The 13230-nt window shown below is 38.7% G+C and overlaps 1 protein-coding gene across 1 annotated transcript; it reads left to right on the forward strand.

The window, feature by feature from the left end:
- The first annotated feature begins 3922 nt into the window (after positions 1–3922).
- On the forward strand, positions 3923–11268 carry LOC131021383 (auxin response factor 19-like). The gene is made up of 14 exons (XM_057950552.1): positions 3923–4703; positions 4893–5005; positions 5456–5554; positions 5646–5702; positions 5827–5982; positions 6079–6163; positions 6256–6346; positions 6465–6629; positions 6753–6875; positions 7475–7550; positions 7641–7782; positions 8279–10119; positions 10219–10409; positions 10500–11268. The coding sequence occupies exons 1-14, from the start codon at positions 4646–4648 to the stop codon at positions 10633–10635; spliced, it is 3333 nt and encodes a 1110-aa protein (XP_057806535.1). The 5' UTR covers positions 3923–4645; the 3' UTR covers positions 10636–11268.
- Positions 11269–13230: the final 1962 nt, after the last annotated feature.

Below are 13230 nucleotides of genomic sequence, written 5' to 3' on the forward strand. Positions count from 1 at the left end.
GCATAAATTATGAGTATTTTATGATTTATTTTCTTTTAAATGAACTATTTTAATATTGGGTGCCCATTTTATTTAACAATTGAACTCATCACTAAATGATATAAAGTCATTTTTATAAATGTTTTTATTTATTTATTGAGAAAGTATTTGGTGGATAGCAATCATGATCCATTAATCAATAGTTAAACCTAATATTCATTGGATAAACTAACGATGATTTTGGAGGAAAATTTTGCAATCAAATTCTATGCTTTAATATATATACTTCCTCATTTCACAAAAGATTTGTCACTTCCATTTAAAGTAGTAGGGTGCACACAACATCACTCACATTTAAAGTGGAACCCTTAAGCACCCGGTCCATAATGGGGCTCGCAGAGCGGGCGCGCGCAAACCCCACACCGCTGTCAGAGAAATTGAGCGCACCGCAGTGCTTTTCCGCGAGTTGGGTGCAAGAAGGAGAGAGTAAATGGATGTGTACAAGACGCTATAAAAAATCAAATCTGAAAATGGCATAAAACAGTGCAATTTTTAGAGGTTTCATTTTGTTTTTCTTTAATGCAAAGAGTCGTTGCCAAACAACACTTTTGCTTTTTTTTGAAAAAAAAATTCTTTAATTCTTAATTTTTCCTATAAATACTCCTTCTTTCTTTAACCAACTACACATCATTCATATCTATCTTTCTCTATTCTTCTCTTCTCCAAAAAAATGTCTTATTCTTCAAAATTTTCATCGAATTCTTCCTCCGACGATGAGGTTCTGGCCCTTCTGGATTCGAATGTTGATCCGATCTTTTTTTCATACACCTTGCCAAAAAAATTATGGAGGTGGCGAGTACAATTTGGTTCGATCCTCCTCCAAAAAAAGGTCTAAAAATAAAGTATGCGTTCACCGCGATTGTGAAGTTGGTGGTCAACGACTTTATCGGGATTACTTCGCCCCTGATGTTAATTATGGTGAAGCATTTTTCCGGCGTCGTTTTCCTATGCGCAAATCCTTATTCTTGCGCATCGTGAATATGGTGGAGTCCGATCCATACTTCCAACAATGTGGAGAAGCTATTAGGCGAGCCGACTTCACACTGATTCAGAAATGTACTATGACAATTCGACAACTAGCAAATTGAGGTGCCACATATTCTTACGACGAGTATATGCATATTGGAGAGACGACGACGTTGGAGTGCTTGAAGAAATTATATCGGGCAATAGTCTTACGGACGAGAAAAAGATGAGGTTCAAAGTGATGCATAGAATGCTTTTTTGGTGTTCTTCAAGCTCGTTGGGCTATTATCAAAGGTCCGACTTGTCTGTAGAAAAAGGAGCAAGTGAGTGATGTTATATTTGCGTGAATTATTTTACACAGCATGATGATCGAGGATGAAGGAGAACATGTAACAGATCGGGAGTTCGAGGGAAACGATGAGGCATCAAGTAGTAGTTCTCAACCTTGGATTAATACTAGAATTCCGCGCTTATTTGGCTCAAGACTCCACCCTTCGCAATCACCGAATGCACGTCTGCCTCCCAGATGAGTTAATCGAGCATATTTGAGCATGATTTGGTCCCACGTAGCTATAACTCGAAGAGTTTATTTTTAAAAAAATTATTGTAACATTTTTATAATTATTGCATTTTTTTAATTAATGTAATATTTAATTTAATTTAGAAATATATTCAAAATAAAAATAAAATAATAAAAATAGAGAGCCCAGAGATAAAGAGCCTCACTATGGGGAAGTGACTCTTAAGTGGTGGGAACACATAAGAGGCTCACTGTTGTGGATGCTATTCACATTTTATTGAAACACATATTGTTTATAATATAGTAAACTTTTTTGTTGACGAATGTAGTACTCACTTTATCCACAAAAAATATTACACTTTTGTCATTTTAAGTGTCCATAAAAACTATGATACTTTCCATTATAAGACATGACCTAATATTTTTTTTCTTGTCTTTTATCTTTATAAATAATCCATCCATCCCATTATAAGTGGCGAGTTGCTTTATGACATGTAGAGGAGACTTAGATCAAAACCGTAGGACAAGATCCTAGAAGGATCTGAAGTTTCGATCGGTGGATCAGGACCGTTGGGCAAGATCCGAGAAGGATTTGAAGTTTCAAACGGTAGTTCTGTACCGTGGCCGAAGAAACTTGACGAATCTGAAGTTTCAATCGATGGTTCAGTACCGTGGAGCAAGAAACTCGAAGGATTTGAAGTTTCAATCGGTGGCAACACTGCGGATCTGAAAAGATTACGGTTTGTAGAAGGGTGGTGTCGGCTGAGATAGGAGAAAGACGCGTAGAAAGAGGGAGAGTTGTGATAGAAATGAAAGGCCAAGAATTAGGGTTAGAAAAAGTGGACTCCTTAATTGGATTTAGATTAGACTTTAATTAGTGATCCTAATTTCTTCCTTTTTTGGAAAATCCGCCACTTATAATGAGATGGCTCAAAGTGGTATACTCGTCACTTATACTGAGATGGAGGGAGTACTTTTTATTTATAAAAAATTATTTCTAATTTAATTTCAATTACTCATTTCAAATTTTGATGGTGTCATTTTTCCATTATTAAAATAATTACCATTCACTTATCAAAATTTGTGTTCATCAAAAGTATCTTACTTTTGATGGATGAAGGGATTATAAGAGCACCCGCATCGCGGGTACTCGAGGAGAGGGAGGGCGTCGAGGAGGGCGATGCGGCGTGGAGCTCCTCGAGGACTCCTCGAGTTATCGAGTATGCTCGAAGGGCGGAGGAGATGGCGCATGCAATGCACGCGCCCAATTTAAAAAAAAACAAAAAGGAAAAATTCGAAAATTCGAATTTTATTCGAATTTTGACTGCAGCTCCTTGGTTTCCGCACCTTTGACCGACCGTTTTCATTATTTTTTTTATTTTTTTTTCCTTCTTCTCTTCTTTAAAACACCCCACCTTCTTCCTTCTTCTCTTCACACCTCTTCTTCTCCAATTTTCTTCTCTTCACACCTCTTCTTCTCCTACAATTTTCTCCGTCATGGATCCACACAACCCTTTCTACGATCCAAATTGGTGCCCCGAAACAATCCCAAGTTCAAGTCGATGTACCTCCTTGGAGACGTGCATGCCTCCAAGAGGACAAAGACTACGGAGGAGGGCGGCTTCACCACCTCGGCGTTGGGCCAGGAGATCTCTTCTGCCCGGCCCATTGGCAACAAGGCGGCGGCCAAAGGGAAAGGGAAGGCAGCAGCGTCGCATACGAGCTCGGATCCTCCACCAAAAATAATGGAGAGGTTGGATAGGAACGACGAGCAGATGAGGGCATTCACCGCCCAGTACCAGCGGAGGAACGATATCCGGGAGAGGGAGCTCGATATGCAGCTCCTGAACACGGATACGACGCACATGACGGACGCACAACGTGCATTGCACGCGTCCATGGTCGCCGACGTGCTCAGGCGTCGTGGTCTATCCTAGGCTATCAAGGAATGTGATTTTAATGATGTTTTAGGTTTTTTAAATTTTTATGTATTTTTTTAGGTGTTTTTAAATTTTTATGTATTTTTTTTAATGTTTTAAGTAATTTTAAATTTATGTTTAATCCAGTATTTAACTATTACAAAAATATGCTATTTAAATTATGCAATAAAATTTAAATGAAAAACATAAAATCAAAACTAATATTATCAAGTAGACTATCAAGGAACCCCAATGCAGCACTACCTACTCAATAACACAAACACTATCAAGTAGGCAGGAACCCCCAATGCGGATGCTCTAATGAATTATGATCCAACGTCATACGTAAAAAAAAGTCAAAAAGCTTTTTATGTTTTTATATTTTTTTATTTTTCCCAAAGTAGGTATGATGAATATCATCATGACCATTACAAATTTGTGAACAAATTAATGCGAGGGACTTGAATTGGTGAGAGCCACTACACACGCTTACCCGAGTAATTATGAGAACTCTCCTCGGTAATAATAGCATCTATGAATCTCGTACCATTTACTTCACTGGTCAACTTTGCGTTGCCATACCTAAATCTAGAGAGAGAAAGGAGCGCAGAGGATACAGCAGGTTGTGTAGAGGGAGAAGCAAAGACCAGGGCAGAGAAAGGAGAGAGAGACAGAGACAGCACATGCACAATCCCAGCAAATCTCAGTTTAATTGAAAGATACATATACAGAGGGAGGGGAATGTGAAAGCCTTTGAACTAGAGAGTAGAGAGAGAAGGAGACTAAAATCTGGTGCCTGCAAAAGCCCATGAGAAACCAATCCACTGCAAAACAGACACACACGCGCAACTCTTCAACTTATTTCATGCCTAGAGAGAGAAATGAGATGGAGAGAGAGTGCGCGTGTTGCTGGGTGCTGTAGTGTGTAAAAGGGGGCAAAAAAAAGCATAACTGCAGCATTTGGTCTCCTGCAATCCTCAACATCTCCTCCTACTCCAAAGCTTCTCTTGTCTCCCAACATTCACTCTCTCTCTCTCGTTACCGCCTTGTCGCCGGAAAATATTCCCTCCGGCGCCGCCGTCAAACCAAACCCCAATCATTTTCTGAATCGAAAAGACAATCCGCTTTTATTTGAGCTGGAGAAAGATGAGACCTAGTGAGAAACCCCAGCTATTTGTTTGAGCTGGAGGAAGAAGGACAAATGAAGGCACCAAACTCCGGCAGCGGAGCTCCGCCGTCGAACGTCTCCGCCGCTGAAGGTCATTCTCTCTCCTTTTGACCGTTGTCACACAGAAAAGATTTATGCTATGCATATTATATTCGTAGAAAATGAGTCCGCGTTTGAATCCCCGAACCAATCTTCATTTAATTTTGTTTCCATATAAGTGTATCGTCGTTTGTTAAGAAAAGAAAAAAGAGTATAGTTTCCGACACGTGTCGAATTGCAGGTGAGAAGAAGAGTATAAATTGTGAGCTATGGCAAGCCTGCGCCGGACCACTAGCAAACCTGCCGGCGGCTGGGACCCACGTCGTCTACTTTCCTCAAGGCCACAGCGAACAGGTAAATTCTATTTTCTTCTTATTCATTTTTGTTTTTTACTTCATAGAAAATTCAAATACTATGGAGCTAGATTGTCCTTTTGTTGAGTGGAGGCTGCTAACCTGCGCCGACGTGGTGTCGATTTCCATAATCAACATAATTTTGGGGAAATAAATTGTTCTGCTAATCGAACTTTTTAGAGTTTCATGTTTCATCAGAATGACTGCAAAAATGTGTGTCCATAAGATAAAGACAAAAGCTTGTTTCTTAATGTAGGCATGGAGAAAAGCAACGGTTGTTATGAATAGAAGTGACTGTTGTTCTTAATAAGATTAACAACTATGAATAAAAGTGACAGTGAGGGAGTGCGTCTCATATAATAAAGGGCTTGTACGAGTTTCAACTAAAAGTTTGATTCTTTCTGTAATCTTTTTTTCTTAACTTACACTATGTAAATTTGCATTTTTCCAGGTTGCTGCTTCCATGAAAAAGGATGCCAATGCACAAATCCCTAACTACCCAAATCTTCCCTCGAAACTAATATGCCTTCTTCACAGTGTCACATTGCATGTATGGTTGGTTTAGTTTTACTAATGTCTCATATTCTTATCCAACTTCTTTGAATACATATAACAACTAACATTGTTTCTTTGGCATCTAGGCTGATCCAGAAACAGATGAAGTATACGCGCAAATGACACTGCAGCCGGTGCCAACAGTAGGTTTTGTCTCTAGTTGAAGAATGTTTCTGAAAAATTTTGTGCTTAATTATTTAAAGATATGAATGTATATGATGATCATCAGCAACAATTTGAAAAATTGTTATGTCTGTTTGATTGCAGTTTGATCAGGATTCTCTATTGAGATCAGATCTATCCATGAAAGTGAATAAGCCACAGACTGAATTCTTCTGTAAAACCTTGACAGCAAGTGATACTAGCACACATGGTGGTTTTTCTGTGCCTCGACGTGCTGCAGAAAAGATTTTCCCTTCTCTGGTTAGTCTCAGCTCTCAAGAGTTTTAATCTACCGCCTATTCCTGAATTCCTTGATAGTATTAGTATGTGGTGCTTGAGAAACTTGTGCCATTATAGGACTTTTCAATGCAACCACCTGCACAAGAGATTGTTGCCAGGGATCTTCATGATACTGTGTGGACATTTCGTCATATTTTCCGGGGTAAGCTGATCCAGTTATCTTGGATGCTATAGAACTCACTGTTGACAAGGTCTTCCCGAGCATTTAAATTTCGTTAAAAATTGGCAATTTAGGACAACCAAAGCGTCACTTGCTTACGAGTGGATGGAGCCTTTTTGTTAGTGGAAAGAGGTTGATTGCAGGTGACTCGGTCTTGTTTATCAGGTAATGATGCAGGACACTGAAAACACTTCTTTGGATCTTAAGAAGCTGAATGATATGAGCTTTCCTTTTTAAGTGGATTTCTCTTGAAATGACATCAACATTTCACATATGCAATCAGGGATGAAAAGCAGCAGCTTCTCTTGGGAATAAGACGGGCTAACAGGCAACCGACTAACTTGTCCTCATCAGTGTTGTCGAGTGACAGCATGCACATCGGAGTTCTAGCTGCAGCCGCCCATGCTGCTGCAAACAGTAGCCCTTTCACTGTGTTCTACAATCCGAGGTAACAACTGATATTTATTCACGACTGTTTTAGTTTGCTTACATATGATACATCTCGTCCTTAGAGACCTTGGTTTCTTCACAAGACTTCTGATTCTTCATTCTTGTTTTAACTTGAGAGCAGGTCTAGTCCATCAGAGTTTGTCATCCCTCTAGCTAAGTACTACAAAGCTGCTTGCAGTAATCAGATATCCCTTGGCATGCGCTTCCGGATGATGTTTGAAACAGACGAATCAGGGACAAGAAGGTAGTGATGATGCTTTACGTGTTCATATTCTAGTCCATTATTGATGTGAAAATCATAAAATGAAGGGGTTATGGCCAAAAAATATACGAACTTTAAAAAAAGTTGCAATTTTCACCTGAACTTTCAATTAAGCCAAAAAATACATGAATTTATATTTTTTTTGCAATTTTCACCTAAGGTTGACTTTCAACAAAATTGAAGCTTAATTGATAGTCGAAATTAAGTCAAATATATTAAATTTTGTTTTCTTAGACCTCCGAGCTTCTAAATACTCATCATCATCATAAGTTAGACCAAGATCAGGTGAAGTTCCGACTGTCAATTAAGCTCTAATTTCGTTGAAAGTCAAACTTAGGTGAAAATTGCAACAAAAATATAAATTCATATATATTTTGGCTTAATTGAAAGTTCAAGTGAAAATTGCAACTTTTTTTAAAGTTCGTGTATTTTTTGGCCATAACCCCTAAAATGAAAACAATAGTTATAATGATCATAATAAGTCAGTGAGCAAAATATTGAGAGAAGCTACATCATCCCTACATATTTCTAATTATGAGATCCCTACCATTTAGTAAATTCATGTGAAATGCATGTTGCAGATATATGGGTACAATAACAGGAATCGGTGACTTGGATCCTGTGAGATGGAAGAACTCACAGTGGCGCAACTTACAGGTAATCAGTGAAAATACTCCCAGTTTTGTGTAAAATGGTCCCTTGCTGTAAGGAGATTTATTGGATACTCACTCGGCATTTTATGAACAGGTTGGTTGGGACGAGTCCACTGCTGGTGAAAGACGTAATCGCGTCTCCTTATGGGAAATTGAACCTATTACAGCTCCATTTTTCATCTGTCCTACGCCTCCTTTCCTCCGCCCAAAGCGCCCTAGGCAGCCAGGAATGCCAGGTAAAAAGAGCTAGAAATGATTCTCCAATGTAACATCTTAAACTTTGCTATTTGAGATTCTTGTGTCTTTTAGTGGAATGCCCCTAATTTTTTTGCATTTCTGTGGTATCTCTTCATGGTGTCTAATCATATTAGTTGACTAATACTAGACTCACAAAAGTGGGCATTGCAAAATACTAAATGCAATTGGGCAATATTCCTAGAACAGTGGATCAAATTTATTCATTCAGATAAAAGAACCAAAAAAAAAAAAAGAGAAATGGAATATCATGTCAGAACACGCTTTATGGGCCGAGATACACCTTACTCTATTCTCCTATCTTAGTTCACTGTTTGGCCTACAGATAAGGAGCTATCTCTGTTTTGGCCCTTGGATAATGCATCTTCTTTTTATGTCTTTCATGATTAATGCATAGAAGACTAACTAGACACATTCCGGTCACAGTGATTTCAAGAATTGAACCCCTCTTATCATTTCATCTTTTTCTCCCTGCAGATGAAGACTCGTCTGATTTCGACAGTCTATTTAGGAGGTCAATGCCATGGCCAGGTGATGAGTTTGGCTTAAAAGATTCCCAAGCTTTGCCTGGTTTGAGCTTAGTCCAGTGGATGAACATGCAGCAAAATTCCTCTCTGGCTAATCCAATGCAGTCGAACTACATTAATCATTTACCTGGTTCTGTTCTGCAAAATTTTGCTGGCTCAGATATTTCACGTCAACTAGGTCTGCCCACGACTCAGGTTCCCCATCAGCACAACCTGCAGTACAGTGCACAGAGGCCGACCGAGTCAGTCCAACAAGACCAGCTCAAAAAGCTTCCGTCCACTTCAAATAATATGAGCTCGACTATACAGCCACAACAGCAGCTGACTGACATTACTCATCCACCGAGACAAAGTTTGGGTAGTCAAACTTTCCCAGCAAGCCAAGTCCAGTCCCAGAATCCCATTGAAGCTCAGAATGTTCTGCAACATCAACAATCACTTCTCAATCATCAGCTTCAGAGAAATCTCCCTCAAAATCTACCTCAGCAGCAGCAACAACAACAACAGCAACAGCAACAGCAACAGCAACAGCAGATTCTGATTCATGCTCAACAGCAAAATCCTGATCATACAAGCCAGCAGCAGCACATGTCAGATAACCAAGTGCAGCTTCAACTTCTACAAAAGCTCCATCAGCAACAGCAATCGCTCTTAGCGCAACAGTCTGGATTGCAGCATTCTTCCCATTTGACACAATTCCAAGACCAGCAGAAGCAGCTTATGGAAACCACCCCACCCAACTTGTCGAGGTCTATGACAACAAACCAAATGTCGGATTCCTCTCAAGCAACAGCATCCGGTATACATCCTCAGTCCCATGCTACTACAGGTCAAAAGATGGTTAGTAATACCCAATTTAATCTACGCTGCACTCAGCAACCTAAACTTCAGCAACAGCAGCAGCAATCTGGAACCCTATCAGATTTTCCTGGACAAGCCGGAGGTACCTTAAAACCAACAACCAATCAGCTTTCTGCTAGAAGCAATGGTTTATTGACTGCAGCAGCAGGTGGGTTCCAGGCTGGAGTTACTGATGATGTTTCATCTTGTTCAACTTCACTATCCACAAACAACTGTCGTACCACAGTTCAGTCTGTAATCAATGCCAGAAACCACCATGCCACAACATTAGGGGATGAAATTGCTCAATCTTCTGCCTCTCTTTTAAATCCAAGTGGTCTAGAGCAGATGTCTTCTAACAGTCACATAGTTAAAGATTTACATCAGAAGTCTACCGTTAAGCCCTCATTGAATGTGTCCAAAAATCAGAACCATGGATTTATTGCATCACAGACATTCAATGATGCTGCTGGAACTCAGATAGATTATTTGGATAGCTCTTCTTCAGTCACCTCAGTTTTTTCTCAGAATGAAGGTCAGATGCCCCAAAGCAACTCCATAACTTTCAATTCTCAGTCAGTGTTTTTTAGAGATGCTAGCCAAGATGGAGAAGTTCTCGGTGATCCAAGGAGCAATGTACCATTTGGGACTCATATTGACAATGACAGTCAGTTGGATATGCCCTTGATGCCTCATCCATTGGTTACAAAAGACATGGTAGGATCGGGTAGAGACTTTACAAATAATCTCTCTTCTGGAGGAGGCGTTCTTTCCACCTATGAGAACCCCAAAGATACTCAACCTGAACTCTCTTCATCAATGGTGTCTCAGTCATTTGGGGTGCCGGATGTGGCATTCAACTCCATTGATCCCACTGTAAATGATGGTAGCTTTGTGAATAGAGGCTCTTGGGCTGCACCACAGATTCCTAGAATGCGGACATATACAAAGGTTGGTTCTTATGTGTGAACAATTTTGAATCATGGATGCAATTATTGTTGGTCCAATCACTATCCATTAACCATCACACTGACCTGATGTTTTTTGAAGGTATACAAGCGAGGAGCTGTCGGAAGGTCTATTGATATTTCACATTACTCAGGTTATGATGAGCTCAAGCAAGACCTAGCTCGTAGGTTTGGTATAGAGGGACAACTGGAAGACCGGCAGAGAATTGGATGGAAACTAGTCTATGTAGATCATGAGAATGATGTCTTGCTAGTTGGTGATGATCCTTGGGAGTACGTTTAAAAACTTTAAATAGTATAGTTTTCCAGCGTAATCAACATTATCCTTCATCACACATTTACATATTTAATTGCTGCCTCCAGGGAATTCGTGAGTTGTGTACGTTGCATCAAGATTCTTTCTCCTCAGGAGGTCCAACAAATGAGCTTGGATGGAGATTTTGGTGACAATGTTCTTCCAAATCAAGCTTGCAGCAGCTCCGACAATGGTGTGAACTAGTTGAACTAAGGTTATACTCTTTGTTCGATGCTGTTAGGTTACTAGTTCCATGATGCAGGACTTCATTTATCATGCACTTTTAAAAGCTCGCATCATACACTCTTTATTTGTTGTTGCCACTTGCATTCTTGAATAGAATAAGCAGTATTAGAAGATAAATAGATGGAGAAGTTGATTCATTGGATGAGAGATATCCTTGACCTCTGAACAATGACTAAGGTTTCCTGTGGAAAGTAGGCCGGTGGGCGAAGCATCTTTTGTCTAGACTTTTATGAAAAGTGGTGCTGTGCCTTGTGGTTGTAGGACAGTTTATCAAAGCCATAAACAAATCAAGCTGCTGGGGATATCTATTGTTAGTTATAAGAATGCTTTTTTCCCTTGGTTTCATTTGTCTATTTCACGTGTAAAGATTGATTCCTACCTAGTTGGTATATAGGAAGTGAGAGTGCTGGGGTATCTATTGTTAGCTATACTAATGCTTTTCCACGGATGTATAGTTTCCAATTGTAAATAAAATTCAGATGCCACATCAGTCTTAGTGAAGCTGATAAACCTTTTTTTTTTTTTTTGAGCGAGTGAAGCTGATAAACCTTGACAGTTGATATGAATGTTCCAATTTTATGTTTTGGGCTATGTATGGACTTTATATTAAATATATGATTCTTTGTGCATCACTCTTCCGGTATGAAGAATGCTTATGGCGAATTAATAAGATGCGAAATCCAACACCCACAAATGATAGTGCCGCCTAGGGTGGGACTACACGGTATATCTTACTAAATCCGCCATACCTTACATTTTATTTTTATCTCCGTTATATGGAAAAATTTCATGGGGAAATTTCATACATTGATAGACGATAGTAGGTAAAAACATGTGTTATACTTTAGTTCGATATACCTTTATATTTGGTATGAAAAAAATTTCATATCTTTGTTGCACCTTTGTTTCGGTATGATGTACTTTCAAGGTATACCAAAGTAGCTGACATAATAAAAATCAACAAAATTTGATATGGCATGCAACTTATTTATTTAAAACTTGTTTACATAATTAATTAATAACATTTAATAAATATAATAATATTATAATAATTAAAATATATCACAAATTAACAAAAAAAAATATTATCCAAAGTCTCAACAATAAAACTCTTGCACAATAAAATAAATTTTGTAGTTTATTTATGTTTCCAAAATTTTCAATTACAAGTCCAAAATAAATAATATCTACATAGTAAATCTCAACAATCAAACTCAATAATCAATCATTTAACTTCAAATTCCAACTTCTCACAAAGGTGACTCACATATTAAGTAGATCTTAGAAAAATAATCATAGCTAACGTAACTCAAATAAGGTTGTTAGTATATTATAATATTAATATAAATAATACTATCATTTGATTATATTAAATTGTATATATAGCACATATATAATATAGAGAATATGCAGTCATATAGTCATATTAAGCAATGAAACTCAATTTTCGGCCACCCATCTGAAAATACAAATTATGACCATTTTTTACAATTTTGGTCCAAAATACCCTTGACCTCGCGGATCCTATTCTCCCCAGCTTAACCCGTACACGTGATCCTCCCTTTGTCTCTCTCCCTCCTATCCCTCCCCTACTCCCCTTCCCTTGGCACAAATGAATATAATTGTGCCAAGTGTACCTAATGAATGACACAATTGACAAAAATTTATCCATTTTTACCAACTGTACCATCATTCAATTTTCAGTCACATTTGGCACAAATGGGTATACTTGTACCAAGTGTACCTAATTAATGACATAATTTGCACGAATTTATCCATTTGTACCAACTGTACCATCATAACCCGCGCGCCCCAACCCAAACCCGAAGCCCAACTTGCGCGCAACCCGAACCGGGTCCGCCCTAATAAAGGGCAATACAGCCCTAAATCGTAAAAAATTGCCAAAATTTGTGTTTTTAAGATGGAGGTTGACGAGGAGTAAAATATGTAGAGATTGGATCAGCGTAGCTTGGAGCATGTCAGCCCTGACACCGAAAGAGCGGAAAGGACTCCGAATAGTATCCCTTGCGAAGAGCCCACCTCATGGAAGCCTATGGACCAGAGCAGAAGAGTTTTTACCAAGATAGGTCCCAGAGCTGGAATAACGAGACAAATACAGCACAGACCGGACAACAGAGCTGAATCAAGACAGAAGAGGAATACCTTATTTCATCGGACAGAGCTGGAGAATCTCTGCGCTGGATTAAGGGCGAGGGCGTACAAATCACTGATAACTTTTACAAGAGGATATCTTTAGCTGATGTGGGATTCGTACGGGATGTAAAATGACTTATTTGTCCTCCTTGTAAACTTCTATAAATAGGGATTCACTTACCTTTGTAACATTACATGAACGGAAATACAAAATACTCCACCATTCGCATTGCTTTTATCCTATCTTATCACCATCTTACACACTACAGGTGAATAATTATACTTTAAACTAGTGAACGCAATAAATGAACTTATCAGAGGCCAAATATTGAATTTCATTGCTCAATATGGATATTTTAAAGTTGACTCTATTATATAATAAGCATAGAAATATATATA

Source organism: Salvia miltiorrhiza, chromosome 4 (assembly GCF_028751815.1).
Source record: "Salvia miltiorrhiza cultivar Shanhuang (shh) chromosome 4, IMPLAD_Smil_shh, whole genome shotgun sequence".
NCBI lineage: Eukaryota > Viridiplantae > Streptophyta > Magnoliopsida > Lamiales > Lamiaceae > Salvia > Salvia miltiorrhiza.

Bases quoted from the DNA above. Each gene is read 5' to 3' on its own strand.
- LOC131021383 (XM_057950552.1), top strand. From the start codon at position 4,646: ATGAAGGCACCAAACTCCGGCAGCGGAGCTCCGCCGTCGAACGTCTCC. The intron at 5,006-5,455 runs GTAAATTCTATT...GCATTTTTCCAG, and splicing joins CTCAAGGCCACAGCGAACAG to GTTGCTGCTTCCATGAAAAA. The intron at 7,551-7,640 runs GTAATCAGTGAA...TTTTATGAACAG, and splicing joins CACAGTGGCGCAACTTACAG to GTTGGTTGGGACGAGTCCAC.